This window comes from Nannospalax galili, unplaced genomic scaffold (assembly GCF_000622305.1).
Source record: "Nannospalax galili isolate Female #2095 unplaced genomic scaffold, S.galili_v1.0 scaffold280, whole genome shotgun sequence".
Classification (NCBI taxonomy): Eukaryota; Metazoa; Chordata; class Mammalia; order Rodentia; family Spalacidae; genus Nannospalax; species Nannospalax galili.
In genome coordinates this window covers 3,508,523-3,521,915 of record NW_008347808.1, presented here as the reverse complement: position 1 = coordinate 3,521,915, position 13,393 = coordinate 3,508,523, and the positions used below count along the sequence as shown (strand labels likewise).

General features: G+C 38.9%; 1 protein-coding gene across 1 annotated transcript in view; it reads right to left on the bottom strand.

Moving 5' to 3' along the window:
• Nucleotides 1–13,393, bottom strand: part of Ar (androgen receptor) — a 184,240-nt gene that overhangs the window by 28,364 nt on the left and 142,483 nt on the right. Inside the window, exon 3 of the mRNA XM_008844366.3 lies at nucleotides 11,153–11,269. Within this exon, the coding sequence (XP_008842588.1) occupies nucleotides 11,153–11,269 (117 nt within the window). The remainder of the gene's footprint in view (nucleotides 1–11,152; nucleotides 11,270–13,393) is intronic.

Here is a 13,393-nt window from a genome sequence, read left to right as displayed (position 1 = left end):
TGTGTAAGTGGTGGTTATAGTGATGATGGTGGTGGTGGTTATGGTGGTATGTGTGCATGTGTGTAGGTGGTGGTGGTGGTGTATGAGTGTTCATGTGTGTAGGTGGTGGTGATGTATGATTGTGTATGTAGGTGGTGGTGGTGATGGTGGTATGTGTATATGTGTGTAGGTAACGGTGGTGTATAAGTGTATGTGTAGCTGGTGGTGTTACCTGTGTGTGTGTGTGTGTGTGTGTGTGTGTGTGTGTATGTGTAGGTGGTGTGGTATGTGTGTGTGCATGTGTGTGTGGTGGTGATGTATATTTGTGGAGGTGGAGGTGGTAGTACTGGTGGTGCTGGTGTGTGTGTGTGTGTGTGTGTGTGTGTGTGTGTGTGTGGTGACTGGAGAAGGGACAGGAAAGGCAGGCCCAAGATAAGGCAGACAGAGCACTTTTGCTTTCATATTTGTCTGTTCAGGCCTTGCATACTGGGCCTCCACAAGGAGGAAACTGATTTCAATATGGAGGCTTGGGGCAGAGACAGAGCAAGAAACTACAAATGCTAAGGGCCTCTCCTTTTGCATCAATATGGCTGACATTTTTGGCTTGTGAGATCTCGTACTTGATCTGATGAGAGGCAAGAGTTTTCTGCGAGGGAGCAGTAGAAGAGTGGGAAAGGAAAGAAAAGGTGAGAAAAAGGAAGTCAGAGCTACTTCCTCCACCATCCTAACATTAGTTAGGAACAAAAGAAGCAGGAATTAGTTCTGAGATTTTGCCTTCTTCCGCCTTAGGAAAAGCTCAAGTTGTGTGGTCTACTGAAAACAGAGTCACCTTGACTTTGGAGAGAAGAGGGCTTCTCATTCTAGTATCCTCTTGTTTTAAGAGAGAGACTGGCTGGTACCTTCTCCGGGAAAAGTAAAAATTGAATGTCTGTGGATGAGCTACTTCCTTCACCTCTTTGATGGTCCCTGAGGCCGAAAACTGGAACTTTGGCAGAAGTCAAGAAAAGAAAGATGGAAACCAAGGTGAAATTCTAAAAATAGCCTTAATAAAGTAGTAAAGTTGCCCACAGGGGTCTAAGACACACTTAGCTTCTTTTCTGAGGCAGCATCGTGATTACTATCAGCATAGTTTTTCCAAGCAGCACACCATGCAAAACAACTGACAGAACCTGATCTTCTCTGTATTCAACTGAGTCAGTGTCTGGCTTCCATCACATATGATCAAAAACAATCAAAGTGCACTCTGTCAAGGCTACATTATAGGAAACAATAATCATAGTCTGTATAACTACATGAATGGCATTAGCTATTGCTTCTAGAAATAGTGCTTACAACATCCCTGTGAAGTAGGGAAACATTATGGAACCCACTGAGGGAATTCACTAAACAAAAGAGTACCCACTGCCTCAATGTCAGAATTTATGTTGAGGATTAAAAGTTTAATCTCTTGAGTTTCAGACTCCACTTTTTTTCTATCCACTAAAGCCTGCTAGAGCCCTCATCTTGATTATGGCCTTCCTTCACTGTCCGGTGGTTTTGAGATGTTTAGTGCCAAACTGAAATTTTTCTAGCACAAAAGAGTGGTATTGTGGAAGATGGACTTGTACCTAGCATACTCCCTAATCAGAGGTCTGAAGAAGGTCCTCTGATACAGAAGGCAGCATGCACAGATGGAGAGAGTGTGGCTGCCATTTTTCAATGGAAGTTTCTATGCCTCTTTTCCTATCTACTTATATGACAAAGTGAGACAGAGAAGTGGAAAAATTGTTTACTTGGATTTTTTCTTCTTTTCTGCTCTATTGACAATTGTAATCAAGAATTTATGTGAGTGTATGTTTATGTACCTCTCTGTACACAATGGCTAAGAAATAATATTTCACAGTAGGAAGTATGTGGAGGAAAGAATAGGAAGGTACAATTTAATAGTTTTCATTAAAGCCATTCAAAGACTAATAGAGTTTCATTATTGGCGGTCTTTGCATTTTATTTTTGCATGGGCCAAACTACTCTCCCATAAGAATTCCAGTATCATCATTCAGCCAGGAAATGGAATCATTTTGAAATGAATGTCTGTGTGCCAAGTGGCTCATTAGTTAAAGCTTCCATGCCTTATTTTCCACGAAGGAGAAGAATCCTCAGTATTTTTTTGGTTTTGTTGTGGCCAGTATGATACCCCACTGTGCAGGCCTGGGCTGGTGACCTTTCATCTTGGTCAAGATTTATATTTCTTCTTAGTATCAAATGCCAGTTCAAGTTCTCTTAAAGCGATTAGTGCTCACACATTTTTAATTGCCGACTGCTAGAAGGCTGAAACATCCCTGATCAGTTCATTCTCACTTCAGCCCCAGAAACCTTTATTCAATGGAATGGTAAGTCAGTAGGAAACTAAGAAAGTGGTATGCCTGGGTTTACACTTAGCACATCTTGAATGGCCTAAGAACAGAATATGATTACAAGAGAGGTGATTTAGGGTAGCAATTCATTCCACTTTCAGCTTGCTTCATGTATCTGTTGTCATGGAAATATTATCAATAACAGGTAATCTGAATGCTCTACTGGTTTCTGAGTAGGCATGTATTTCTTTCCCTAGTTCTGCATCTAAGCAGTATGACCTTAAAAGATGATCAAAAGTCTCTCAAAAAGCATGTTATTCAAGTAAATTGTCTATGTTCAGTATAATAGGAAAAGTTTAAACTTTTGTGGTCTTAGGAAACACATCCCACAGTTCGTAACAATAAACATAATGATTACAAAGAAGCAGTTACATTATCAACAATGAAGCTTTTCTAATTGTTACATTTGGAAAGTACTTGACTTTGCAAGACTCCCTCTCTCTCCCTCTCTCTCTCTCTGTGTGTATGCATGTATGTGTGTATGTATATGTATAAATACAGAAACATGACCTGCTGTGCATTGTCTACTCCTTGCATTTTGCTTAGTATATTAGGAAAATATTACTAGGACATCATTTTTCTCTTTCCAGGGCAAATGAGGGATTTTGGAGCACTCATAGCAAAAATGAACAGCAATAAAAACCTGCTATCACATTTCAGTTACTCAAAGATTTTAAAGAGAAATTTTACAAGCAACTTTCAAGAATTATATATTCAAGTATCAACAGTTTTGATGATTAGAAAACATTATTATGTACCTCTAAGTATAGTTCTCTAAAATGAAATGATCAGAGACAGGGTGCACATTGATGTGCTTTCCCAGCTAACTTGGTTTGGAGGTAAGAGATAGAATGTATGGTCTCTCTACATACAAGTTCCTTTGAAAATCACAGTTGAAGAGTATAGTTTTTCCCTGGAAAGTGGTGTGTGTGTGTGTGTGTGTGTGTGTGTGTGTGTGTGTGTGTGTGTGTGTGTTTGTGTGTGTATCCAACTGGAGTAGAAATATTTTCATGGAAAGAAAACTTCAAGAGCTGATTCAAGGATAAATCAGAAACCAAAGAACTGAGGATCAAGAACTAAGAGCCATACTGTAAAAGCAGAGAAAAATGTCTGTAGTACTGCCAGTGAACACAAAGATCCACTTTCACCTAGAAAAGGCGTATAGGGTACAGCAATTTTTATTATGTACCTACTCCATATTAGTTTATTTTCACATATAATAACTACAAAATATTATTCCCATAGCATAGTTGGAGAAACTGAGGCTCAGAGAGATGTAAACATTTTCCCAAGATCAGCAAGATAGTAAATAGCAAGGTCAGGACTAAAGACAAGGAAGGCCTGCATCTTAATTTTTATTCATAAATCCTTTTAAACAACTTTTAAATACTTTTAACTTTTTAATTTATTGATTATTTTAATATTATGAGACACTTATTAGCAAATACATTTATCATCCGTTGTGAGAATTGTCCTGATGGAGGGTACTAGGTGATGTCTACCTACTTCTCATAAGTTTTTAATGACACACGAATGCTTGATTTAATACAAATGAACAATAAATCAAGAGTGCCAATTAAAAAATTGAAAAGGGGTTGTGATTATAACTCAGTGGCAGTGCTTGTTGAGCATGTGTGAGGCCCTGAGCTTCATCCTCAGTGCCACAAATGTACTAGGATGTTCTAAGTGTCAGTAATATATTGTACATGTTGATGCTTAAATTCATAGGGTAATTTTGCTCCTCTGTATGTGCTTTCATGATGCAGAACCGTTAAAGCACTCAGCTATCTGAGAATTGTGTGTGGAAAGAAATACATTTAGACCTCAGACTTAGTGATTGCATTACCAGACTGAGAACTTTTGGAGCTCTAGTCTAGAGAGTTAAAGAAGTGAGGAAATCTTAGTGACTGAGCTCCAGATTTGTTATTTTTATTTTTGTTTTGGCAGTCATTCCTTGTACATGTTAGGCATGTACTCTACCACTGAGCTATATTTGTTTTGCTTTTGAAATTGTGTTTTTTTCTATTTCATGTTGGCTTCAAACTCATGATCCTCCTGCTTCAGCTTTCTGAGTGCTGGGCTTATAGTAGTGCACTGCTATGCCAACTCCCTAGTTGTTAATTCTTTATAACACTTTGCTGCCTGTCAAACATGGCTACATACATAGAACTAATTCATTGTGTGGTAGCATCATGTTGGTGTTCTGGGCAGATATATGAATGCTGATCACACAGTGTTCAATAGAATTGTTAAACACTAGATATCCAAGATTTTTAGTGATTAACTTTTGTGATACTGGAAGTCATTCTGTTTCTTAAAGTATTGTGTCTAGCATGCTACTTGAATTATGTGCCTGCAGCTATTAGGTATTGTGGGTAGTGTCTGTGCTTTTGCATCAGCTGCTTTTGCCTCCTGTCCTTTGTGAATGAAAATTGTGCTACAGACCTGACCTGGCATTCTTTAGTGGATTTAGTAGCCATTGGCACTGAGACTGAGAATGGTCTGCTGTTGATCATTAATGCACTCTTGGTTGAGTCACCTAGTAAGTGATGACACCAACACATCTCCAAAATGAATGGCCTAGAGTAGGTATAATATTTTCCTGCAGAAATAAAGTCTTTATTCATACTTAGGTTTTTTTTCAGTGTATCCCAGAAAATAGTGCTTTGGTAGGATTTTAATATGTATTATGTGAAAAGTGGGGACATGCAACTTAAGGTTGGGAACCCTGATTTGCAAAGCACCTCAGTTCGTTTTATTAAACAGCTCACTAAGTCCTGTGATGTATGATGCAAATCTTCTTCAGAAGAACCACACTCAGATTTCCTCCCCTTATTTGAACCTATAAATCAGTTTTTTTACAGCATCTACTGTCATGTTTTCTCAAAGCCTACACTGGTAAATTAAGGCTAAGACCAAGGCAATTTGCTTCTGATACACATGTGAATTCTTTACACAAGCACTTGCTTTGGTTTAGGCCAGTGTTTCTTGTACTTGTGGGTATCAATCTAAGTAGAGGCAACAAGCTCCTAGAACCAAATCTAGGAAATCAGCAGGATTTGATGCTAGAAATTTCTCAGCTTTTATGTCCCATTTTGCAAAATGTAAGCCCTTACTAGTGTAACATACAGGCTGTCAAGAATTTTCTGAAGAACGCACACACACACACACACACACACACACACACACACACACGAAAACCATGACACATTTTCATGCCTGTCTGGTAACCATAAATCTTCAACTGCCTGAAATTAAACTTCTAGGCATAATAACCACATTCATTTTTAGTGTGGTTACAGCTTGGCTTCCATATTTTCCTCTCTTTGTTAATTTGCTTGCTTTTCTTTAAACCCTTTAAACCCTTATCATATTTTATCTCTGTGAGTTTTTATTTAATCTGTGCTCATTGGCTTTAATGAACTTTCCCTTACTAGACTTAATTCTGATAACTTCCTGTTTATCCCTTAAGGCTAAAATATATCCATTATCATTGGATCCTCTTACTTGACATAATTTTTTAGCATTTATTCATTTAATGTATGTTTATATTTAGGTATGTGTATGCATGAATGTGTGCAAGGATGCATATGTTCAGGTGTGGAGGTAAGAGTACAACCTTTGGGAGTTAGTTCTTTCCTTCCAGAATGTGATTCCAGGGATTAAACACAGGTTGTTTGAGCCTGCCAGCAAGTGTCTTTACCCGTGGAGCCACCTTATTGGCCTTATATACTTTTTAAAACATTTAAAAGTTTAAGTCTTATTCAGCTCTCCCTCCCCAAACACTAATCATAGTGTCTGTTACAATACATACAATACTCAATACTTAGTCATTAAAAGTATTTGTAGGTGAGGGAGTCCATGGAAAGATGACAGCACTTAGATGAATGAAGAAATGCATGAAGAACCATGTTATAAATTGTATATCAGCAATGGAATCGTTTTCTTGCAACCAGGATATTTGATCTGGAAATATCAATGCCAGGCTTCTCTTGTGGGTTGTGAATGATGAGGCAGCTGGCATCAGGACTATCTTCAACAGTAAAAGTTGCAAGGATGTTCATACCTCCAGGATGCTATCAGACCACAGCCAGGGGGGCTCCTGAGTCATCTACCCAACTAAAGAATTCATAGACATTATAAAAATCTGTTTATATGTTGAGGCTTTATTTTCATAAGCAGAGTTCAACTTCCTATTAGGAAACAGACTTCTCAGATAACTTTTTTCTTTATTTATTGAGACAGAATTTTATACTGTAGTCCTGGCTGGCCTGGAACTCACTGTGTAGACCAGGATGGCCTTGAAATTGTGATATTCTTGTGTCAGCCTCTTGAGTGTTGGGATTGCAAGCTCAAATGACCTTTGAAAGAAATGCTGTACACCTCATCAAGTTCTCACATGATCTAGGGTTCCATAGTTGTGGTGGTTTGAATGAAAATGTCCCCTATAGGCTCCAAATGTTTGGACATTGTCCCCAGATGATGGCGCTGTTTTGGGAGGTTTTAGAAGCTGTGGCTATCCTGGAGGAAGCAAGTCACTGTGGGTGGGCTTAGAGAGTTCTTAAGCCTTGCCAGATATCCAGTTGCTCTCTTGCTTCCTGCGCCTGCGTGATGATGTGAGAGCTTAGCTTCTGCTGCTCCTGCTCTAGACACCTCCAGTCACCATGCCTCCCTGCCATGATGGACTGTAATTCCGCTGGAACCATAAGCTCAAATAAACTCTTCTATAAATTGCTTGGGTCAGTGTTTCTATCACAGCAACAGAAAAGCAACTAATACAATCGTTCTTTCTCTCTTTTGGGTTGTAGCAGCTACCTGAAATCCCTGAAAGGCCTGTAACAGTCCATAGTCCAGGGCAAGGGGTAATTTGGTATAACACTATTTACTAAATACTGAGAATTCATGAATTTTAAAATACAATGAGCAATAATATTTGGAGAGGAATAAGAGGGCAAGTGGGAAGTGGGAAGAAAATTGTCAGGAGAGTAGATGGTAAGACAGGCAATTCTTTCTTCCTTTTTCCATCTTGTAAACTGGGAGTATATCTGGGAACTGTAGAACAAAGTGGTAGATGTCTGTGCATTTATTCTGAATTACGTATTGTGAAAAAAAGCCCTACTGATTCACTGGAGGGAACGTCCTTACCCAGGCAGTTGTGTGACTTCTTCAGTGAACAATAAGCTAGGGGTTTAAAGTTTTTAAGGAGTTAGTTGGTTTTCAAAAGCAGGCCAAAGTTAACCAAGAACAAAGAAAGGCATATATTTTCCCATGGATGAGTATTTGAAAGCCTGAAGGAACCAACCTGAGAATTCACCTACCCATAATATCCTTTCAGAAATACCATGAATTGCTGAGAAAAGAGGCAAGAGAATAGGTAGAAAGGCCTGGAGCCACAAAGAAAAGGCTTTATGTATTAAGGATCTCTGAGCTTAAGAGTCCCATGATCAGCAGATAGAGCACCATAAAGAGAGCCATACTAGAGATCATGAGATGTTGCAAACAAGCAGACTTCTGCCAGCGAATGCCATATTTTATAAGAGATCAAAATAGGCCTTTGCTGTCTACTCCCTCAATAGTCTAAACATTCAGTTTGGTGTAGGTACACACGTAGGAGTAGCTTAAAATTACTATGCAAATCAAAATATGCAAGTCTTGACTATGTGTACTTCCGGGAGAAGGGGGAAATAGAATCTCTAAGAGATGAGACTAACAGAAAGTAACATTCTTAATTGTGGTCTTAGGATTTATTATTTAATCTTAATGAGATGGATGAGAAAAATGAAATTAAATTATGAATTCTCCTTCAAGGTAATCAGAGGGTCTATGCTAAACCCAAGTCTTATGAAAATGAGTATATTGCTAGTGCCTTCACAAAGGCCACTATGACTGGAGATTTCTTTTATTTCTCTATTTTTTTTATTTATTTTGAGACAGGGTCTCCTTGTAGCAACAGTTGTGGAACCCACTAAGTAAAGCAGGCTGGCCTTGAACTCACAGCGATCCGCCTGCCTCGCCTCCTGAGTGCTGGGATTAAATGCGTGTGCAACCACTCTCTCAAATGTTTAAATAAATTTGTGGTATACACTGGGTTTGTAAATTAACAATAAACTTTGGAAGAGGTTATGCCAAGAAATCATGGAACATAATGAAAACTTTAGCAATGTACAAAGATTTACTTTAAGCAGTGGTCTAAGAGGGTGGCTCCTTGGGTTTTTACTGATTTGATACTTGAAGATTAATGTATAAATTTTAAAATGACTAAAATCACTTTTCAAATAGTATGTTGATGGCACCTTGCCAGTGTGAGGTAATCAAGAATGATGTCTGATAATTCATTGGCTGTTGCTATATATTACACATTATATATTATATGGTAAACCAAGTTGCTCAGGTAGAAAGTCACTGAGAAGTGCTAAGATCATCCTGCCTCTAGCTAGTATACTGGTGACTGCACTACCCTCATACCCCCACATTTGTCTAGCACGTTCTCATTTACCAAAAGTATTTATATTCATCTTTCCATCTGATCTTCACTGTAACTCTGTGTGTATAGTATACACTGAGGCTCACAGGGGGGCATGCAGTAAATAATGGAATTGGGCTTTTAACCTAGGTCTGCCTGATTTCAAAGGTAAGGCCATTTACACAACATGAAGAATCCTTCTATGGCTGTGTTGGCCAAGGCCCTGGGTTCAGTCTCCTGCAAGGCAAAAAAAAAATGATATCTTGTGGGCATCTGTCTATCTTGAGGTTGTCTGTCTAAAGCTCTAGTGTCTAGTATGGTAACTTGTATATGATGGACACCTGAAAACCATTCATAACAATTCTACATTGTGCTCATCAAATCCATTTATATTTGACCATTTTCTCCAATAAACCAATGTGAAGACTGATTGTATTACTTTTTCCAATAATTTAATTTACAAATTTATGTCTGCTCTATTGTATTGTGAACATTTCAGTAATACACAGATTTTTTATCAAAACGGCTTCACTGGAATTATGTCAGATGGCTTTTTCATAGTGAAGGATATGGATTAAGACATGAAACTGAGGAATTGTCTAGCACTTTCTCATTTATCAAAGATGTTTATATCCATCTTTTTATCTGATCCTCACTGTGGAATATTTTATAATGAGGAATACTTTATAATTAAACTTTACCTGTATCAAAATGGGGCTGCAATGCCTTTTAAAAGATGACAAGACCGGGTGTTCTCAATCTGGAAGCCAGTGGGTGTTATGTGTAATTCACAGGACGTTAAATAATTGAAAAGTTATGCATATCAGAACACTAGTTGTGGACTTGAAAAATTAATATGGCAAACCTCTCCTTTCAAACAGTCTGCCACCTCTCCTGGTTTTCCTTCTGTCCTTTCCACCTGTCCTGTGTCTTATTCCCCACTGAAGATCACAATTGTAGGATTTCTTTGGAGTACACAGAGCAAGCAAAACCAAGGTTGGCTTTTGTCAAACATTTGAATCTTATTTGAATTGTTTCTGGAAAAATAACTCACAGAACATCTACCTGTGATGTCTGGGACATCACTTTTCTTAAAATGCTTCTGTTGAACCTGCTACAGATCAAGCCTGGGCCAATTTGTTTTATGTACTATGGCCTCCTTAAAAGCTCTGTGAGATGGAAAGGATGTAGTTATCTACATGAAGGCACAAACATGCCCTGCCTTCAAGTTAGAAAATAAGTTTATGTCTATAAATGTGCACCTAGGCAGATGAAGCATTGTGTACCCCCCAGAAAGCCAGAGATAAGACATTTGCTCTAAATTAACCCTGGGATGGGAAAAGAGAGTGCTAGATTGCAGTCACTTGGGTTTTCCCAATTGATAATGAATAATAAGGTGCAAGGTTATAGTTTTAACCTCTCAGAAATAGATTTGTTTTTCTTTGCGCTACATTTCTAAATCAAAGCAGACTAATGAGCTTCCTTTTTCATTAAAGACACATCTTCTTGGAAGCAGGAGGCAGCAGGGAAGATTCTGGCCCTGGAACAATGCAAACATGAAGAGATGAAGAAATAGGAGCGTGAAAAATATGTGTCAATCAACTGATATGAAGCTGTCTGGAATGGTGACAGAGGTCATGGTAGACATAGGCTCATGGGACACAGAGACTGATGATAGAGGGTCACCCATGAAAGAGTTATATTTTCTGTCTAAGAAGCTACTGTTCCACTGGAAAAAAAATGCTTTTGGAAATGATCAATGGATTTGTAAATAAAAGGAAATGATTAAAAGGCTTTCTGATTTCTGGGAGATTGCGGATAGGAAATTGGCTCTGTTTGGCAGCCTAGCTACATGATCCAAACAGAAGCAGGCTCTCATTCCAGTTGGCTGACTCTAAAGCAGATGAAGCAGTTAGGTGAGAGATAATCCTGGGTGTTTGGGGCCAGCCTATGTCTTGGTCATTCTGCACCTGGACTGTTTTGATTCCTTAGTTTCCTCATCCCTACCACTGAATAGCATCAGGCCAGTATCAGTAGATCACCTGTGGAACTGTCCCTGATAAAGTACACTCCCACTCACTGTCTGTTAGCTTCCAATCTATACTCATACTTCCTAGTCACATGACAAATTGTGAAGTTATGAGGGACATAGGTAAAAAGAAAGAAAGCACCATGAGAAAGTCAGCCTGTATCTACCGAATAGCTGGTCATCCTGGAAACATTACCGTGGAAGTCAGACTTAAAGAAATAATTCTAGAGAAAAGGAAGGAGGTGAGCAGAAGAAGGACAAGGACAAAGAAGAAAAAAATTATCATACCTCCGAGAGTCATTCCTGCTTCATAGCATTTCCGGAGGCGACAAGATGGACAATTTTTCCTCCGGAATTTATCAATGGTGCAGTCATTTCTGCTGGCACATAGGTACTTCTGTTTCCCTGGGAGGATAAATACAAGGAGGGAAGACCTGTTAATGTGTCTTCAGAGTTTTTATCCCTGAGCATTCCTAGGCACAAAGGCACATAGTTATATGCTATCATCTGACAGACAATGGCCCCAAACAATTCAATCATACATAATCTACAAAAAACAGAGTGATTTAATTTTGTGCTGTGTGCAGTTTTCATAGCTGTATTTTGTAGATATTAACAATTCAGATCCTGCTGATAGCTTCATTATTAGGACTATTCATTACTTAAAAAAAAAAAAAAGATGTTTTAGCTTGACTAAAAGCCGAGAATGCTTGCGAGAAAATGACCAGGTGTGGAAATTATCACTGTGAGCTTCGCACAGCAGAGATTTGGACTTAGTGTATCCTTCTATTGATATCTGTAATCATGCATAGATTCATACTTGAGCTAATTAGATGCTTTTTTTCAAAACGCCAGTATAGGTAAAACTTTCATAAAAGAGAAATCTTTACAGTCTCTGAATGTTTTAAAGTTTCTAGTGATGTATTCTCAATCTTGCAGGTTGTAAAAGTCAGGCATAAAGCCTACTCTTTGTGTGATGTCGCAGTAAGTAAACGGAAGTCCTCTGAAGTCATCAGAAGAAAAAAATCAGAACTGTGCATAACTTGAGTCATCACAGATGTGTGGAATCACCCTTGTCCAGTCTCTTCTCCCTGATATCTTCAGGATAAGAGATACTCAAAAAAAAGATGAGGAAGCCCGCTAAAACACACTTTACTTACTACTTTTGTTTTGCTCCTTTGCTCCAAGTACAATCCTAACACACAGTAGGTCCTGCTAAACAAGGATTAACTTAATATACAGGTAGAATGTAGATATGCACAGATAAACAGGCTCACCAGCAAAAATAGCCCAAAAGACATCCTTGAGTTCTTGAAAACACAGAGCTTCTCACGTCCATAGCTTTGCTCAAGCATAAGATGGTGTGCTGGATAGCTTTAGTGTCAACTTGACACAACTGGGTTGAGGGAGCCTCATTCGGGTAATTGCCTCTATTGGACTGGCCTGTGGCCATGTCTGAAGGGCATCTTCTTGATGAGTGATGAGGGAGGGCCCAGCCCACTGTGGGTGGTGCCACCCCTGGGCAGGTGAGCCTGTGTTGCATAAGAAAGCAGGCTGAGCAGGGGCCAAGGGAGCAAGCCAGTAAGCAGCGTTCCTCCATGGCCTGTGCTCCAGCTCCTGCCTCCAGGTTCCTGCCCTGAGTTCCTACCCTGGGATCCTGGATGAACTGTGACCCAGGATATGTAAGCTAAATAAACCCTTTCCTCCCAAGATGGTAATGGACAGAGTGTTTTTTCACAGCAATGAAGAAACAAACTAGGACATATGGCATATGCTTCTAGTTTTCCCCTTCCTTTCTCTATGACCCTGGTATTTTTTCATGTGTTTACTGCTGCATTTTGGTTTACTGGATACACTGGGATTTGGTATCAATGTTTGTGGTGGGAAAATGAAGAAAAACTGAGCAGTGAACATTACTTAATAGCGGAGGAAAAGCCACCACCATACATAAATTTAGCTAGAACTTAATTTGTGTCTCGTTTTTCTGAGCCAAAAATTTACAGATCAACTACAGGAAAATATCTCTTATAGTAGCTTATTTTATGTGGAGATTTGGTAGTAACTAGGTGAGTAAAGTACTGGTTTTAAGAACAACTTGCAAGAACAGAGGTTTAGCTTTACTATAAAGATGGATTCTTTAATCCTTTTGTCCTTTGCTTAGTTTTCTTTCCCTATTTACTTTCTTTTCCCTCCTCCTCGCTTCCTCCCTTTGTCAAAGTCAAAGGACACCAAAAGACTTGGCTTGACGGAACTGTCAAAATCATACCAGCCATACTTTGATTCCATAGATAAGTTTTGGGGAAGGGACTTACTTAAAGAAGCACACTGAATCAGAGGTTCTTGAGGAAAAAAAGCTATCAGTATTTTAACACCTATTAAGAATTAAACCAGTGCTAGGGGTGTAGACAACTTAAACGAACGATCTTAACGATGCTTAGAAGCAGATACTATGATCATCTTTATTGAGCAGGGAAGCAAACCAAGGCATCTAGGCCAGTACTATTTCTAATGCATCAAGACATATATATA